General features: G+C 36.0%; 1 protein-coding gene across 1 annotated transcript; it reads right to left on the reverse strand.

The window, feature by feature from the left end:
- Positions 1-10,464: 10,464 nt before the first annotated feature.
- LOC135203500 (gastrula zinc finger protein XlCGF8.2DB-like) lies at positions 10,465-15,332 on the reverse strand. Its single transcript, XM_064233229.1, has one exon. It carries the CDS (start codon positions 15,205-15,207, stop codon positions 14,413-14,415), a length of 795 nt encoding a protein of 264 aa, XP_064089299.1. The 5' UTR covers positions 15,208-15,332; the 3' UTR covers positions 10,465-14,412.
- Between the last annotated feature and the right edge of the window lie 134 nt (positions 15,333-15,466).

Genomic DNA, 15,466 nt, shown 5'->3' on the forward strand with positions numbered 1-15,466 from the left:
AACTGTAAACTAGATAGATTTACAAATAAAAAATAAATTAATTATATGAAATAAATTACATAAATAAATATAAATAAAAATAAAAGTTAAATTAAATAAATTGAATGACTAAATAAAATTAAAATTAAATAATCTAAAGATAAAATTTATGAATAAATAGAAAATTAATAAAATTAGATAAACAAAAATGAATAAATAAATAAAAATAAATCAATAAATAAGTAATAATAAATAAATAAAATGAATTAATAAAAGAATAAATAATTAAAAAATAAATAAAATAAAATAAATGAAGAAAATAAAATACATAAGTAAATAAAAATACGTAAATAAATATAAATTAATAACTAGATAAAATTCAAATAAAACAGAAATAAATATATAAATTAAGTAAGTAAATAAAAAAATAAATAAATAAAAAATAAATAAAATTAAATAAAATGAATAAATAAATAAATAAATAAATAAAATTAATGAATATAAACGAATAAATCAATAAGTCAATCAATCAATTTATATAGTTAAATGAAGTACATAGATAAATAGAAACTGATAAACTAGATAGAATTTAAAAAATAAAAAATAATATAAATAAAAATAAATAATAATATAAATAATTAAATAAATAAATATATAAAAAAAAAAAATAAAGTTAAATAAATAACATTAAATGACTAAATAAAAATAAAATTAAATTAATTTAAAGATAATATTTATGAATAAATAGAAAATTAATAAAATTAGATAAACGAAAATGAATAAATAAATAAAAATAAATCATAAATAAGTAATAATAAATAAATAAAATGAATTAACAAAAGAATAATAATAAAAAATAACTAAAATAAATAATGAAGAAATAAAATACATAAGTAAATAAAAATACGTAAATAAATAAAAGAAATTAATAGCTAGATAAAATCAAATAAAAACAGAAATGAATATATATAAGTAAGTAAATAAAAAATAAATAAATAAATAAATAAATTAAAAAATGAATAAATAAATAAATAAATAAAAACAAATAATATAAACGATCAATCAATCAATAAATAAAAATTAAATAAATAAATAGAAATAAATACAAATTAATAAAAAATAAAAGTAGATAAATAAAAAAATAAATGAATAAAAATAAATGAATAGAAAAAATCAAAAATAAATAAATAACTAAAATAAAAAATGAATAAATAAAAATAAAAAGATAAATAAAAAATATATTAGGATAAATTAATAAATATGAATAACCTCTCCTCGTCTTCCTTCCCAAAGTCCAAGTTTCACAGCCATACAACAATACAGACCAAACAAAACATTTCACAAACCTCCTCCTTAGATTCGTGGATATTTTCGAGTTGGTGACTAATTTCTTGATCTTACCAAATGCATCTTTTGCCATGGATATTCTCTTCTTGGTTTTTGTTTTTCATTTTCCGTCACTTGTGACAGTGCATCCTAAATAATTAAAACTATTGGTCTTTTTAACTGTTTCAAGCATCAATTCTTATATCTGTTCTTCGGGGTATTTCATCCTTGGTGATAAACATAACTTCTGTCTTCTTAATATTTATTGACAGACCTCTTCCTCTGCTTGATTGGTGTAAAGTACTGATTAAAGTACTGTATCATCAGCATATCTGATATTATTAATATTGACTCCTCCAACCTTAATTCCTTCCATATCCCTGAGATCTCTCGTTATCATTTCACTATATAAATTGAAGAGATCAAGTGATAACACACAGCTCTGTCTTACACCTCTCTTGATGCATCAAGAGAGGTTTCAGATAGAATAGTTTATTCTTCATAGGATCTCTTGAGTGGAAGGAAGGAGGGAAGGAAGGATGAGTCCACTTTTTCAGATCTTAACGCAAAACTTACTGTGTAACTTGGTGCTTTCAGAATTGTTCTATATACTTGGTTGTCTACGCTTTGTAGTTCATTTATTTCTTTCTTGTCTTAACACTCCATGACTTCCATGGCATACATGTAGGATGGTATCACTAATCCTTTTCTAATACAGTTGTCCTATCTTTACCCTGCTGCATATAGCTAAAGCTTTTACTGCTGACTGCATTAGCCATATTTGCATTTTTCTGATTTGCTTTAATTTGAGCCAAATTTATCTGTTCTCTGAAGCTTTTTGTCTCTCATGTTATTGGTCGTTACACCCAGATATTTATTCCTTCTAATGTGTTGCATATTTTCTTCATCATCAGTACTATGCCAATCATTGTATAATGATATATTGCTCCTGTCTTTGTTTATATTTAGGCCACATTCGCTCGCTATTTCCATTGGGGTTTTTATTGCTTTTGTTATTTCTTCAAGGGTGCTGTTCCTAGCTAGGATTAATCCATCGTCTGCATACAATAGTGCCACTATTCTTATAGCTTCATTTCTGAAACTTTCTGTTGTACTTTCTTATTTTTCGATTATCAGGTACGTTATTAGCAGAAAAAAATATGGTTGAGCCATTGCAACCCTTTCTTATTCTATTAGTTACATTTAGCTCTTTTTGTTCTGCATTGTTGAGGCAGAGACTTGTTACATCATTTGTATATGTCTTCACTACTGCTCTTAATTATGTATTACCTCTGTGTGTAGCCTATTTCATCATGACCTCTATGAGCTCCTTTCTATTGACGGAGTCAAATGCTTTTTAGAAGTCTCTGTTGATACCACAAATAACTTTTCATCTGTACATTTCTTGTATGTAGTATTAAGATATACAAATTATCAGTGTCTCTTCTTTGTGTGGTAAAGCCTGATTGCAGTCCATGCATTTTTATAATCCCTAATATGCTTTTCTATTTTGGTTTTTAGGAACCCCATAAAAATTTTATGATACATTAGTTAATGCTATTGGGCTAAGATCTTTGACTGAGGGGTGTTGTTTCTTGGGGTAGGTGTTTTTTGCTTAAACCAGCTTCCCTGTGTTTTCCTGCCTTTCAGTATGCTGTTTAAAAATTTTGACAATTCTCTTTGAAGGTTGGTACTTTGTAAGAACAGTTTGAAAAAAAAAACTGGTTTTATTCCATCTGGTCCTGGTGCTTTATTTGATTTATTTTCGGAAGTTGATTTTTTACAGTTGATTTTTTACATCTTCGGCAATTATATTGACTTCTACGATGAGTTTTATTTCTGTCTTTGTTAGGTCATGCACTTCATCCATATGTTCTCTTAATGATACAGTCAAACCTCTGTTTTCGTACGCCTCTCTTTTCATACGTTTCGGTCTTTGTAGTTTTCTACGAACTTTGTCTCAGTTATCGTACGTTTCCTCGATTTTGCACAGTCGAAAACGCTCCATCCAGGGCCCAGTGCGTGACCGGGCCCCGTATCAAGCACTTAGACAAAGCATCCCGTCTTCTCTTGTGACCCATTCTGGCTTTGTTTCTCGCTGAACAACCATCTCGGCACTCACATTCCACATCACCGCACGTGTTTGTTGTGTTTTGTGCTAACTTTGCCGTAAAAACGAACTGCGCAGTATCCATCATAGGGCCAAAGAAAGCTGCAAGTGCCACTCCTTCAGTAAAAATTACTAGGAATAAGACTGAATTTAAGAAAGAACTTGTATGGAAGTAGTACACATGTAGCTGATCTCGCTAGGATGTACGGCAAGTCAGAGTCGACGATCAGCTCTACTCTAGCAAAGAAACATGAAATCAAGGCAGCTGATGTTGCAGAGTCACTTCATTAACAAAACAGAGACTGCAATTAGTGGAAGACGTAGAAAAGCTTCTGTTAGTGTGGATCAATGAAAATCAATTAATGGGGGTTAGTATGTGTCTGAAGCAATCATTTGTGAGAATGCTACAAGAAAATGCCAACAACTAGTGATGATCTTGGTGATTTAAAGGCCAGCAGAGGTTGATTTCAAAAATTCAGAAAATTTGTTCAGGAATTCAAGGAGTATCTTGAGGCTGAAGGATTTCTCCTACAACAGGTCTTCATTTGTGATGAGACAGGCCTTTTCTGAAAAAAAATGCCAAAATGGACCTACATTGCGCAGGAGGAAAGTTCATTGCCAGGGCACAAGCCTATGAAGGATAGATTAACACTCTTGGTCTATGGGAACGCCAGTGGGGATTTCAAAGTGAAGCCCCTACTTGTGTATCACTTTGAAACTCCCAGAGCATTCAAGAAAAACACTATGATCAAGAATAAATTGCCAGTGATGTAGAAGGCCAATACTGAGGCGGGATCACAAACTAAAAAACAAAAACTCTCAAAGTGCATGTACTTACCAACTACTTGATAAACTCAGGGTGAGGAGCTGCACTGTCTGCTGGATACGGCCATCATAACACAATACACAAACAACCAAACAAGGACAACAACCACACAATAATTCAATACCTATACAACAAAAGACCACTGCACAAACAATCACTAACAACATCAAATAACAATAACACGACAAGCCAATACACTCACAACAAGTCACCAACAACAACACTCAACAACTCACAACTCCAACAACCTATCTACAACACAACAGAACTCACAAGCACAACAAATTCAACAACACAGGCCCAGCAACCTTCAGACATACAATATCAACAATGAAAACACACTACACGATCTTAACAGCGATACCAACTAGGAAACTCTCTCTCTCTCATGCAACCCTCGAAAACATTGTCAAATGGAACAAAGAGATCGTTCCTCCATAGTACAAAGGCATGGGTCACAAAACAAATTTTCGTTGAGTGGGTCAATGAAGTGTTTTGCCCAAGTGTGAAAAAGTACCTGCAAGAAAATCAATTGCCCCTCGAGTGCCTCCTGGTAATGGACAATGCTCCTGTTCATCCTCCTGGCTTGGAAGACAAGTTGCTGGATGTATTTAATTCATCACAGTGAAGTTCTTGCCCCCTAATACCACTCCTCTCATTCAGCCCATGGACCAACAGATCATTTAAAAATTCAAGAAACTCTAAATCAAGGCACTATTTCAAAGGTGCTTTGAAATGACCTCAGACACTGAATTGACCCTACGAGAGTTCTGGAAGGATTACTTCAATATCTTCAATTGCAGAAGTGACTTCCAGAACAATGAACTCTGCTAAGAGAAAATTGTAGCTAGTGTTACCTCAAGAAGGATTTTGAAGGGTTTGAGGCTGACGGTGATGACCCCTACGCCTGTTGTTATTATTATGATTATTATTTGTTTAAGCAGCCATTTCCGACTAAGTCCAATCAGCTGTATGCCTTGTGACGGCTTTATGGCCAAGGTTCAGAGAATAAAAAGTTCTTCCATAGGTCACATAAAAGAAGTAAGGAAAGGTTTAATTTCAAAACAGAACAAAAATTAACACTTTAATATTTAATATTGAAACAGTTTACATAATTACGTTAATCCCTGCATAAAACAAGAAACACTCAAACAATCCTGCACCGCACAAATACCAAAATCAATAAACCTTAATATACTAAATTTTAAATAGAAGTTACGTTATCAGTTTCACTAAGGTTCACCCAAGATTTATATAAAAGAACATTAATACATTACAAAAAACTGAAGAATAAGAAGACAGCTACTCAAATAGGACACTTATCACAGTAGAGGACCAGGTGAGACTAACTATGCATGAAATAGGTGGTCCGAAGAAAACTTAAAGAAGGCAGGGAAAACAAAAGCACTCTAAAAACGGGATAACTAAAGATACAACCAGGGATCTTAAAAACAGGTACAGGAATGAACTGTACATTTCCACAAAAAATGAAAATTAGAGCTATATACAAAATTAAGATGCCAATCTGGCAGGTGGGTGACAGCCCGTTGGGGAGTCTATTGTGTCTCTGGGGAACTCCATGGGCTTGGATGTGGAAGAGCTAGTGGATGCCCACAGGGGAGACCTAATCACTGAGGAGCTGCAAGACCTTCAGCAGGAACAGCAACAGACAGCAGATGAGGAATCCGAGGAGGAGGAGGAGGAAGAGAGAGGGGATACTGTGCCCACTTCAGTGATTCAAGAAATGTTTGCTAAGTGGAGTGCCATTATAAATTTTGTTGAGACATACCATCCTAATGAAGACGTTGCAATCCATATCTCTAACATGTTTAACGACAATGGTTTGTACCATTTCAGGCAAATTTTAAAGAGACGCAAAACAAATGTCTCTGGATAGTTTTATTATTCGGCAGGGGACCAGTGACTCTCAAGCTGGTCCTAGCGTCAGTAAAGAAAGAAGTGGGGAAGTAACCTCAGACAGTGCCACTAAAAACGTAGAGAAGTAACCACAGATGGGTTCACGATACCTGAAGTCCTTCTGGAGGGAGATTCCCCTTCCAAACAATAACCTCTCATTTCCGTCTTCCATATGCTAACAAGAGTCTTCCATAAAGGTAAGAGTGATGTTTAATGTTCATTATTCATTTCTAATTGTTTTCTGTATATAAAACTGTGCTTATTCTCTGTAAAAAGTATTTTTTTAAAAACATTTTAGGGGTCTGGAACAGATTAATACTATTTACATTTTTCCTTATGGAAATTATTACTTCAGTTTCCGTGTTTCAGATATTTTGGAGGTTCCAGAAAGGAATATGTATGATAACCGAGGTACCACTGTCTAATAATAATTATAATAATAGTAAGGGAGGAGTCCTTCTCTGACAGCAATGGCATTGAATATTATAGCATTTAATTTATATAGAATCTTCTCAATTCTTCTTATCTTTTTCTCATCAGCACGTAGCTGACTTATCAGGTTTCCTAAGGACATATAAAGATTTCAGTTGTCTGAGGTTTATTTCCTCTAACGTGTTGACAGCGCACAGGCAGTCATCTAAGAGAGTATACAAGTGAGTGAACTAAAATATCTGGTTTACAGGCATTTATAGCAGGCAGGGCGGGTACAATCGGTGGGTAGGTCGCTAAGCAAGGATTTTAATTGGTCGTAGGTTGGTGACAAAATCTGTCCTGAGGCGTTGACATCCCCTAGGTCCATCCGGGTTTGTTGGTGGGGTTGGGTGGTGGTTAGGGGTACCCAGTACGTGGGTGGTAGGTATTATAAGCCATCCAGGTGACGTGTCATCCACTCCCGGTGCTCTCTCTCTCTATCTCTCTCTCTCTTTCAATCTCTCCTCCTCCTCTCTCGTAACGGTGTATGCTGTCGGTTGGTTTCTTGTATTAAGTGTTCTGTTTGCCAATTTCTACATGAGTGCCATCAAAGAAGGTTTTCAATCAAATCCCCTATCCTCCTTAATACCATCATTACAAGACGACACCTTCATAAGAGTCAACAAAGAAGAGGATCTTGAAACTTTAAGAAGGACTTTTGAAGAATGTTCTGTCCTCCGTTTCATGTGCAAACACAGCATTGATGGTGCCCTACCCTTCTTGGACGTTTGGTTACAGCAGACTCCTACGGGTTATACCTCTATGGTTTATAAAAAAAAACCATGAACCTGTGTCCAGTGAATGTCCAGGCAGATATAAAAGATCTGTAGTTGATGCCTTCATCCGTCGCGCCCTCACTCACTTCTCCACATGGAGAGAAACTACAAGAGAGATCGAAAGGTCCACACATATCCTCGTCAACAACAACTCCACAAAGTATATGGTTGAATATCAAACCCGAGAAACCCTAAATAACTGGCACCGGGAAAGCACAACAGAAACCAACAACAACCAAAGTGGATCTATAAAAATATTTTATAAAAACTATATGCACCACAAATATTTGGAAGATGAAAAGGCTAACAGGAAAATAATAAAGGACAATGTCTCCACCACTGCAGAAGGGGATAAAATTAGCCTCATAATTTAGCATAAAAACATGAAAACCAGCCAGCTGCTTCTTAAAAACAACCCGGCGGCCCCAGAAAAGTCTTTGAAGAGGAATATCATTTACGAATTCACATGCCCGGTGGAAGGATGCCACCACTCCTATGTCAGGATGACCACTACCAAACTCTCTAGCATCTCTCCAGCCACTTTCAAGAAGGGCCCATTTTCAATCATTACAGAGAAAATCATAACAGAAGACCAGAAAGAATGAGCTCATAATGAACATAGAAATTATCGACAAAGCACTGGACTGAAGACGTCTATGGTTTCTCGAGTCACCGCATACATTAGAAATAAAACGAATATCCGCACAGTAAAAGAAACAGAATTTCTCCCTACCATCATAAGAAGAAATACAAGAAACCAACCAAGACCATTCACCATCACAAGAGAGAGATAGAGAGCACCGGAAGTGGATGACATGTCACCTGGACGGCTTATAATACCTACCACCCACGTGCTGGGTACCCCTAACCACCAACAACCCTGAATGGACTTAGGAGATGTCAACGCCTCAGGGACAGATTTTGTCACCAACCTACGACCAATTAAAATCCTTGCTTAGTGACCTACCCACTGATTGTACACTCCCTGCCTGCTATAAATGCCTGTAAACCAGATATTTTAGTTCACTCACTTGTATACTCTCTTAGATGACTGCCTGTGCGCTGTCAACACGTTAGAGGAAATAAACCTAAGACAACTGAAATCTTATGTCCTTAGGAAACCTGATATACCAGCTACATGCTGATGAGATAAAGATAACATGAAGAACTGAGAAGATTCTATATAAATTAAATGCTGTTGTAACAGCTATAATATTCAATAATAACACCAAGACTGCAATAAAATTTTCTTTAGTTTTACAGGGACAAAATTAATCTTGGTTGTTTCATATGGGGAGGCAATCATAAGCTACTGAATCTCGGGTTAGGCTAGTCCCAATAATTTATGGTTTCATATGTATACCTCGCGTAATGTTCCATCCCTGGCCGCCAAAAATCAAAAATTACACGAGAACACATGGCATAGTCTATCTGTAAGTCTCCAGATCAAGCCTCGCTCAAGCCACTGAAGTAAATCTTTATTAGTAATCATTTAATATTTGATGTTTTTATGTGACTACAGGTTTCCCTTAGAGTGGCAAGTCACCAATGGCATATCTTTCTTACCTGCACCCCATATCACACTGCCTTCAATGGAGTAACATGTTCTACCTTTTTTTCAAGGCTGGTGCTGCACTGATCAAGATCAGAAATGCAATATAGTAATCCTATACAAATTGTAAGAACATCTTTTAGTAATAACATGAGCTATATTAGGTGTAAAATGACAGGTTTTTTTAAAGCAAATTGTATTTTTCCTAACTATACAAACCCGAGACCCTTTACATTAAGAATTACTTTTGGCAAAACTGGAAAATGGCCACTAGACTTTTAAACAAGGTGGTTGGCGGGGTCCAGCCTGCCTGAACGTAAACATTGCGATTTATTTTTTGCCCAGGTATCAGATTAAGGGGTGGCATGGGGTAGGCATGAGATGTAAATGACCTGAAGTTTGTCTAGTTAGGAAAAATACAATTTACTTAAAGAAATTGTCATTTGTTCCTAAACAATATACACTTGGTCCTTCACATTAGGAAGACTCATATTTGGAGGGTGAAATCTGAATGAGTCTCTAGAACTGACAGGAGTTCACAACACCTGGATTTTCTTCCTGGTCAAGAGAGCAAAGAATAGTATCATACCTCTGATTAATTCATCGGAGTAGTACAGAGACTGTGTGATCAGTCGTCAGACTTCTGGGCGTTTTTGAACGAGGGAGGAAATATAACCCCATTCAAAAGCAAGCTGGGATGAATCTGAGAGTTAAAGACAGTAAGGCAAATATAGGCAGTGGGTTTGTCTTATTGTAAGGGACCTCCCCTTGCTAGAGAAAGGGGCGGTTGCTTCTATACTCTATAAAGATAAACAGAATGGTTGCTCCAGTTCCAGCATGTGACGGCCGGATCCACTCTCTGCCCGGAGGAGGAGAAGGATGAGGGGGCGAAGAAGAGATCCCAGTCACTCCCTCATTCATTCTCCCATCTCCACAACTGCACATCTAAGGCGAGATGCAACCTTGTCCCGATAAAAGAGCTGGGTTAGCTACACAATTTGTTGAGCAGCCGCAACAGGTCCAAAGGAGTAGTCAGCACAGTCATTTATTTAAGAGGTTACCACCAGCTACAGAATATTTAGGCTTGAGGTAATCACTTTTAAACTTATCCCTCATACCAGGATGTATTTATTGGTTTTGTAATATTCTGTTTTTATTCAGACTTTTTAAACTGATTCGATTTATCAAAGAAAATAATCCTGCAAAGTGAATAGCATAGTCATCTATACAGTTCGCCAAAGGGCAGCTGTTATGTGAATGAAGTTGGTACATTGGGACCACAAGGAAAGATGCACTTCAATTGGGAAGAGGTGCACTGGGACCAGATACTCAGTGCATTCAGACACATCATGGTGCATTCATTCACTTTTGGCAGTGTAGAACATTTTCTGATATTATTCAAGTTTTAATGAGGTCAAATAAAATGTTATTTATGTATAAACAATTTTTATTATCTATCAATATTTTCAAAGTTTTACAATGAAATAATATAAAAAAAGAGGTTTAATCTAATCAGAATAACACATTTCTTTAGTCATTTGCATAACTAGTCTAGTCTTCTCAACACCTCACACTGGTTAACCTAAAACAAAATACTGCACAGTCCAATGTAGTATTTAGTGAGCTAATACAAGGCATTAGGATTTACTTACAAATGCTGTAGCACATTCTTTGTAGAAGATAAAAACCAAGAACATATAATGAAAAATAATCAATTAAACTGCACCTAAATTTCATTGAAGTTTAATGAAGATATCAATCCTTTCTATTTCCACTAAGAATAACATTTCATGGAAATATTCAAGCTTACAACTACATATACAAGAGCATATATGCATAATGCTGAATAACAAAAGGAGGAAAACCATGTCAGCCAAAGACAATACTAATTCTTTATTTGGAAATCATACAAAAAATACACAGGAACAAGAAAAGTGGAGAAGGCAAAGGAAAATTTCTTAACCTAGCACTGTACAGTGTTCAGTGAGAACAATTGTAAAAAAAAACTAAAAGTCATTTATTTTATCTTTGCATAAAGGTTATACAACCATTTTGCATCAAATTCACTCTGGCCAAAATACTTTGGCTCTGCCTTGACTTCTAATAAAGACTCTGCAAATGAAGAGCCTTCATCTGCATTTTCACTGAGACCTTCCTCCAGATTCTCCTTCTCTTCTTTGAGTAACAGCAATGATGATGGTCATCAATTGGATCATAAAAATATAAATATGGTTTTTCTTTTTATCGTTCCTTAGGTTTGCTGTTGCTTTTTTTTCTATAGATTTTGCAGACAAGTTCACAATAATTATCTCCACATCAAGTGCAACTTACTTTGGGGTGCAAACCATTAACAAATCTGTCAGTGCAACTGAATATTGTCTCTGATGAGTGACTTTGCTTGTGCATTTTGACACCTGAAAAACAGTGGCATTCAGAACCAATGACTGTGACTTGCAGAATACAAGACAAAAGTACAACATGCAGTGTAAAAGAACAATATCTATCCTCCATGAGTGCTCACATATGTTCTGAATCTACAAGAGAAAAACTGTTTCAACATCGTGTGGAAGAATAACATCTTTCTTCTGAGTTAACAAATACATTCTAAGATGAACCTAATGAAAAAACCTAATGAAAAAAAAGACTTCTTGGAAACCAAGTGCAGATACAGGATATGACTTCTAGCATGAGTTTTCACACACCTTTTGAGACACCTTCATTCAAAACAGACGCAGAAGTCAAGTTAAATAAAATCATGTAATAAAAACTACTTGGACAGAGATCAAGTAAACAGTTTCTTTCTAGTGTGAATTCTCGTGTCTTTTGAGAGGATTTGGTTGAGAAAAACTCCTTTGACATATAGAGCAACTATATGGTTTCTCTCTGGCTTATGTTATTCTTAATTTTCCATTTATATCAAGGGTGCAATGGGCTCCAGCCTGGGGTCTATGGTTGCACCTCTATATTCCATTAGCCTTATATACAAGGGTTTGTTTCAAGGTGTTTACCATTGCTTTGAGGGAAGCAATCTGCACCTCATTTATACTGGGCAACTTCGTATAATCTGAAGATATTTTCTCAGATTTTTCTTTATAAGTCCTGTTGCTCCTACCACCAAAGGTATTTTTTTCTATTTCCTTCAGTTCCCATGTGCTTTTCAGGTCATTCTTCAGGTCTTGGCATTTTGTTATTTTATGCCTTTAAGCTCTATTGAGGCCAAAGTCACTGGGTACTGTCACATCTATAATCTTTGCTGTTTATTCCTTCTTGTTCCAGATGACAATATCAGGTCTTATAGCACCTCCTTCTATATATCTTCCTGTTGGAATTTCCTTGTCATAAAAGATGGTAGCAGCCCTATTGGAGGTGACTGGATCTGCTTTGTGCTCCCACACTTTTCTGTTCACTTCAAAGCTGTCTGTCAGGAGGCCTTGGTCTTGTGCTCCTATTATCAGTATTTCTCCATCATAACCTAGATCTCCATTTCTTATCCATCTAAGTGACTCTTCTTTGTCTATGTAACTTTTCCAATTATTCTTGAAATCTTCCTGTCCTTCCATGGTCTTTTCACCTTTCCATTTTAAGTCTCTCCTCTCTATTACTGTATTTCTGCCTGGTTTTCGTGGCTATTGTTGTTGTTGGAGTCTGTTCAGTACCCTCTGTGTCTTCGAGCAGATTTCCTGCGAAGTTCTTAGCCTGTTTTGTTATTGATGCTAGTTGGCTCAGAGCTCCATTATGGTGTTGGGCAACCTTTTTGATGTTATTGTCTTCAGAGCTTTTCAAGTACTGCCCTATACTTACTATTGCTGCTCTGTAGGCCTGGTTGATCTCAGTCAGGCCTAATCCACCTTCTCTGCGAGGGAGGCATATTCTGTCCATACACTGGTGTCTGTATGTGACTTTATGTAGGATGAAAATCTTCCTGGTTTTAATATCCATCCTAACTTATCTTGTGGCCAGTCTACAATGCCAAAACCATGTGTCACCAATGGTATCACCAGCTGGTTTATGGCAGTGATCTTGTTTTTGGTGTTAATTCTTTAATTGGCTGATGTATTCTTTCTTTATCTTTTCTCTCACTTAATTGTGCTCTATACCAGTGTTTTCTTCTATTCCCAAGTACTTACATGCAGACTCCTCCGCCTGGTCTTCAACAAATATGCCTTTCTCTACCTTTATTCCTTCTGATGTTACTCTCTTCCCTCTCTTTATTGTACTCTTGGCACACTTGTCCAACTCAAATTCCATGCAGGTGTCATTTGAGAATTGGTGGACTGTCCTAACTTGTTCTTCCAAATTTTCTTCTGAGTCTGCAAACAACTTCAGGTCATCCATGAAGAGCAGGTGGTTCACTCTTTTATTCTCTTTTCTGCTTCTGCTTGGGTCATAGCCACTGTTAATGTTATTCAAGATATTACTAAGCGGATCTATGGTCAAGCAGAATAGAAGAGGTGAGAGGCCGTCGCTCTGAAATATTCCTCTTTGGATCTTTATGTCTGGAATTACTATCTGGCCCTCACAGTGTTTTAGACAGAGAGTGGTCTGCCACTTACTTATCTGTGCTGCCAAGAAAGATTTTATTTCCTCATTGATGTTGTCTAATTCCATACATTTGAATATCCAGGTGCACGGCAAGGTGTCAAATGCCTTCTTGTAATCTATCCAAGCCATATTAAGATTCCTTTGTCTTTTCTTACAATCTTCTAATATTGTTTTGTTTATTAGCAGTTGATCTTCAGTGCTTAGTTTGTTTCTTTCGTTCTTTTTCCATATATTTGCCTTGATTTAAGTGTTCACAGATCTCGTCTGCTATGACTCCTGTGAGCCATTTGTAGGTTGTTGGTAGGCAGCAGATGGGCCTATATTTGTTAGGGAGCTCAGTCTCGGAACTATTAGGGAGAAGGTTGGTATTTCTTGTTGTGAGCCACTCTGGTGATTCTTCTTCTCTTCTTACTATTCTTCAGAAGGGCTTGAGCATAAGTGTGGTGTAGTGTTGTGATCTTTTTTAGCCATAAATTTGGAGTCTTGTCTATTACTGTTATCTTGAAATTATTATACGTATTCTTTTATTTTCTTTGTTACTTTTTCAATAGTGAACATTATTGGTGGCATTTGCTGTTTCTGGCTATTCTTCTGCCTAATAGTGTCTTCCTTGCTCGGTGGTGTTCGTACCTCAACTGTTTCTTTCGCCATTTTTCTATACACTCTCTGTGGAATTATACCAAACTGCCTATTTATCTGTTTTGCTTTTAACTTCTGTTGTTTGCTTCCTATTTGTGAAGCTAGGGCCTTTATATTAGCTTTGTGTTCTGCCAGTTTTCCACTCATTTGTTCATCCCCTATTCTGTATTTTTTCTTTATTTTCCTTATTTTCTTGAGCAGATTTTGTGAGTGAATTTGATCTGTCATATAGTTGGTCATTTGAGAGATCTCTGCCCTTAACTGGTTTATTTTATCATGTTGTTTCTTTTTCCTCTCTGGTATGCAATCTCATATGACGTGTAAGACTTGATTTCTGGGAAAATGCTTTACCACATTCCCTGCACATGAATGGTTTCTCTCCAATGTGGATTCTCATATGAAGTGTAAGATTTGATTTCTGGGAAAAGGCTTTCCCACATTCCTTGCACATGAATGGCTTCTCTCCGGTATGGATTCTCATATGAATTGTAAGAACATCTTTCTTTGGAAATACTTTCCCACATTCCTTGCACATGAATGGCTTCTCTACGGTATGGATTCTCATATGACTTGTAAGACTTGGTTTGTGGGAAAATGCTTTCCCACATTCCTTGCACATGAATGGCTTCTCTTCAGTATGCAATCTCATATGAAGTGTAAGACTTGGCTTCTGGGAAAATGCTTTACCACATTCCCTGCACATGAATGGTTTCTCTCCAGTGTGGATTCTCATATGAAGTGCAAGATTTGATTTCTGGGAAAATGCTTTCCCACATTCCTTGCACATGAATGGCTTCTCTCCGGTATGGATTCTCATATGACTTGTAAGACTTGGTTTGTGGGAAAATGCTTTCCCACATTCCTTGCACATGAATGGCTTCTCTCTGGTATGGATTCTCATGTGAATTGTAAGACTTGGTTTGCGGGAAAATGCTTTCCCACATTCCTTGCACATGAATGGCTTCTCTCCGGTATGGATTTTCATATGACTTGTAAGATTTGGTTTGTGGGAAAATGCTTTCCCACATTCCTTGCACATGTATGGCTTCTCTCCAGTGTGGATTCTCATATGAACTCTAAGAATGCGTTTCGAGGAAAATGCTTTCCCACAGTCATTGCAGATGAATTTCTCTCTGGTAGGATTTGTGATATAATTTGTAAGATTAATTTTCTTGTGCAATGCTTTCTCACAGTCAGTGGATATGAAAGGCTTCTCTCCATTGTCACAGATCCTTCTTTCTTGTTTTACTTCCTTTTTGCAAGTTTGTGGATGTTTTTCATTTCACTATTGAATTAATTTCATATGAAATTCATCATCTTCATTAGAC

Source organism: Macrobrachium nipponense, chromosome 36, assembly GCF_015104395.2.
Source record: "Macrobrachium nipponense isolate FS-2020 chromosome 36, ASM1510439v2, whole genome shotgun sequence".
Classification (NCBI taxonomy): Eukaryota; Metazoa; Arthropoda; class Malacostraca; order Decapoda; family Palaemonidae; genus Macrobrachium; species Macrobrachium nipponense.

Bases quoted from the DNA above. Each gene is read 5' to 3' on its own strand.
- LOC135203500 (XM_064233229.1), bottom strand. From the start codon at position 15,207: ATGAGAATCCACACTGGAGAGAAGCCATACATGTGCAAGGAATGTGGG.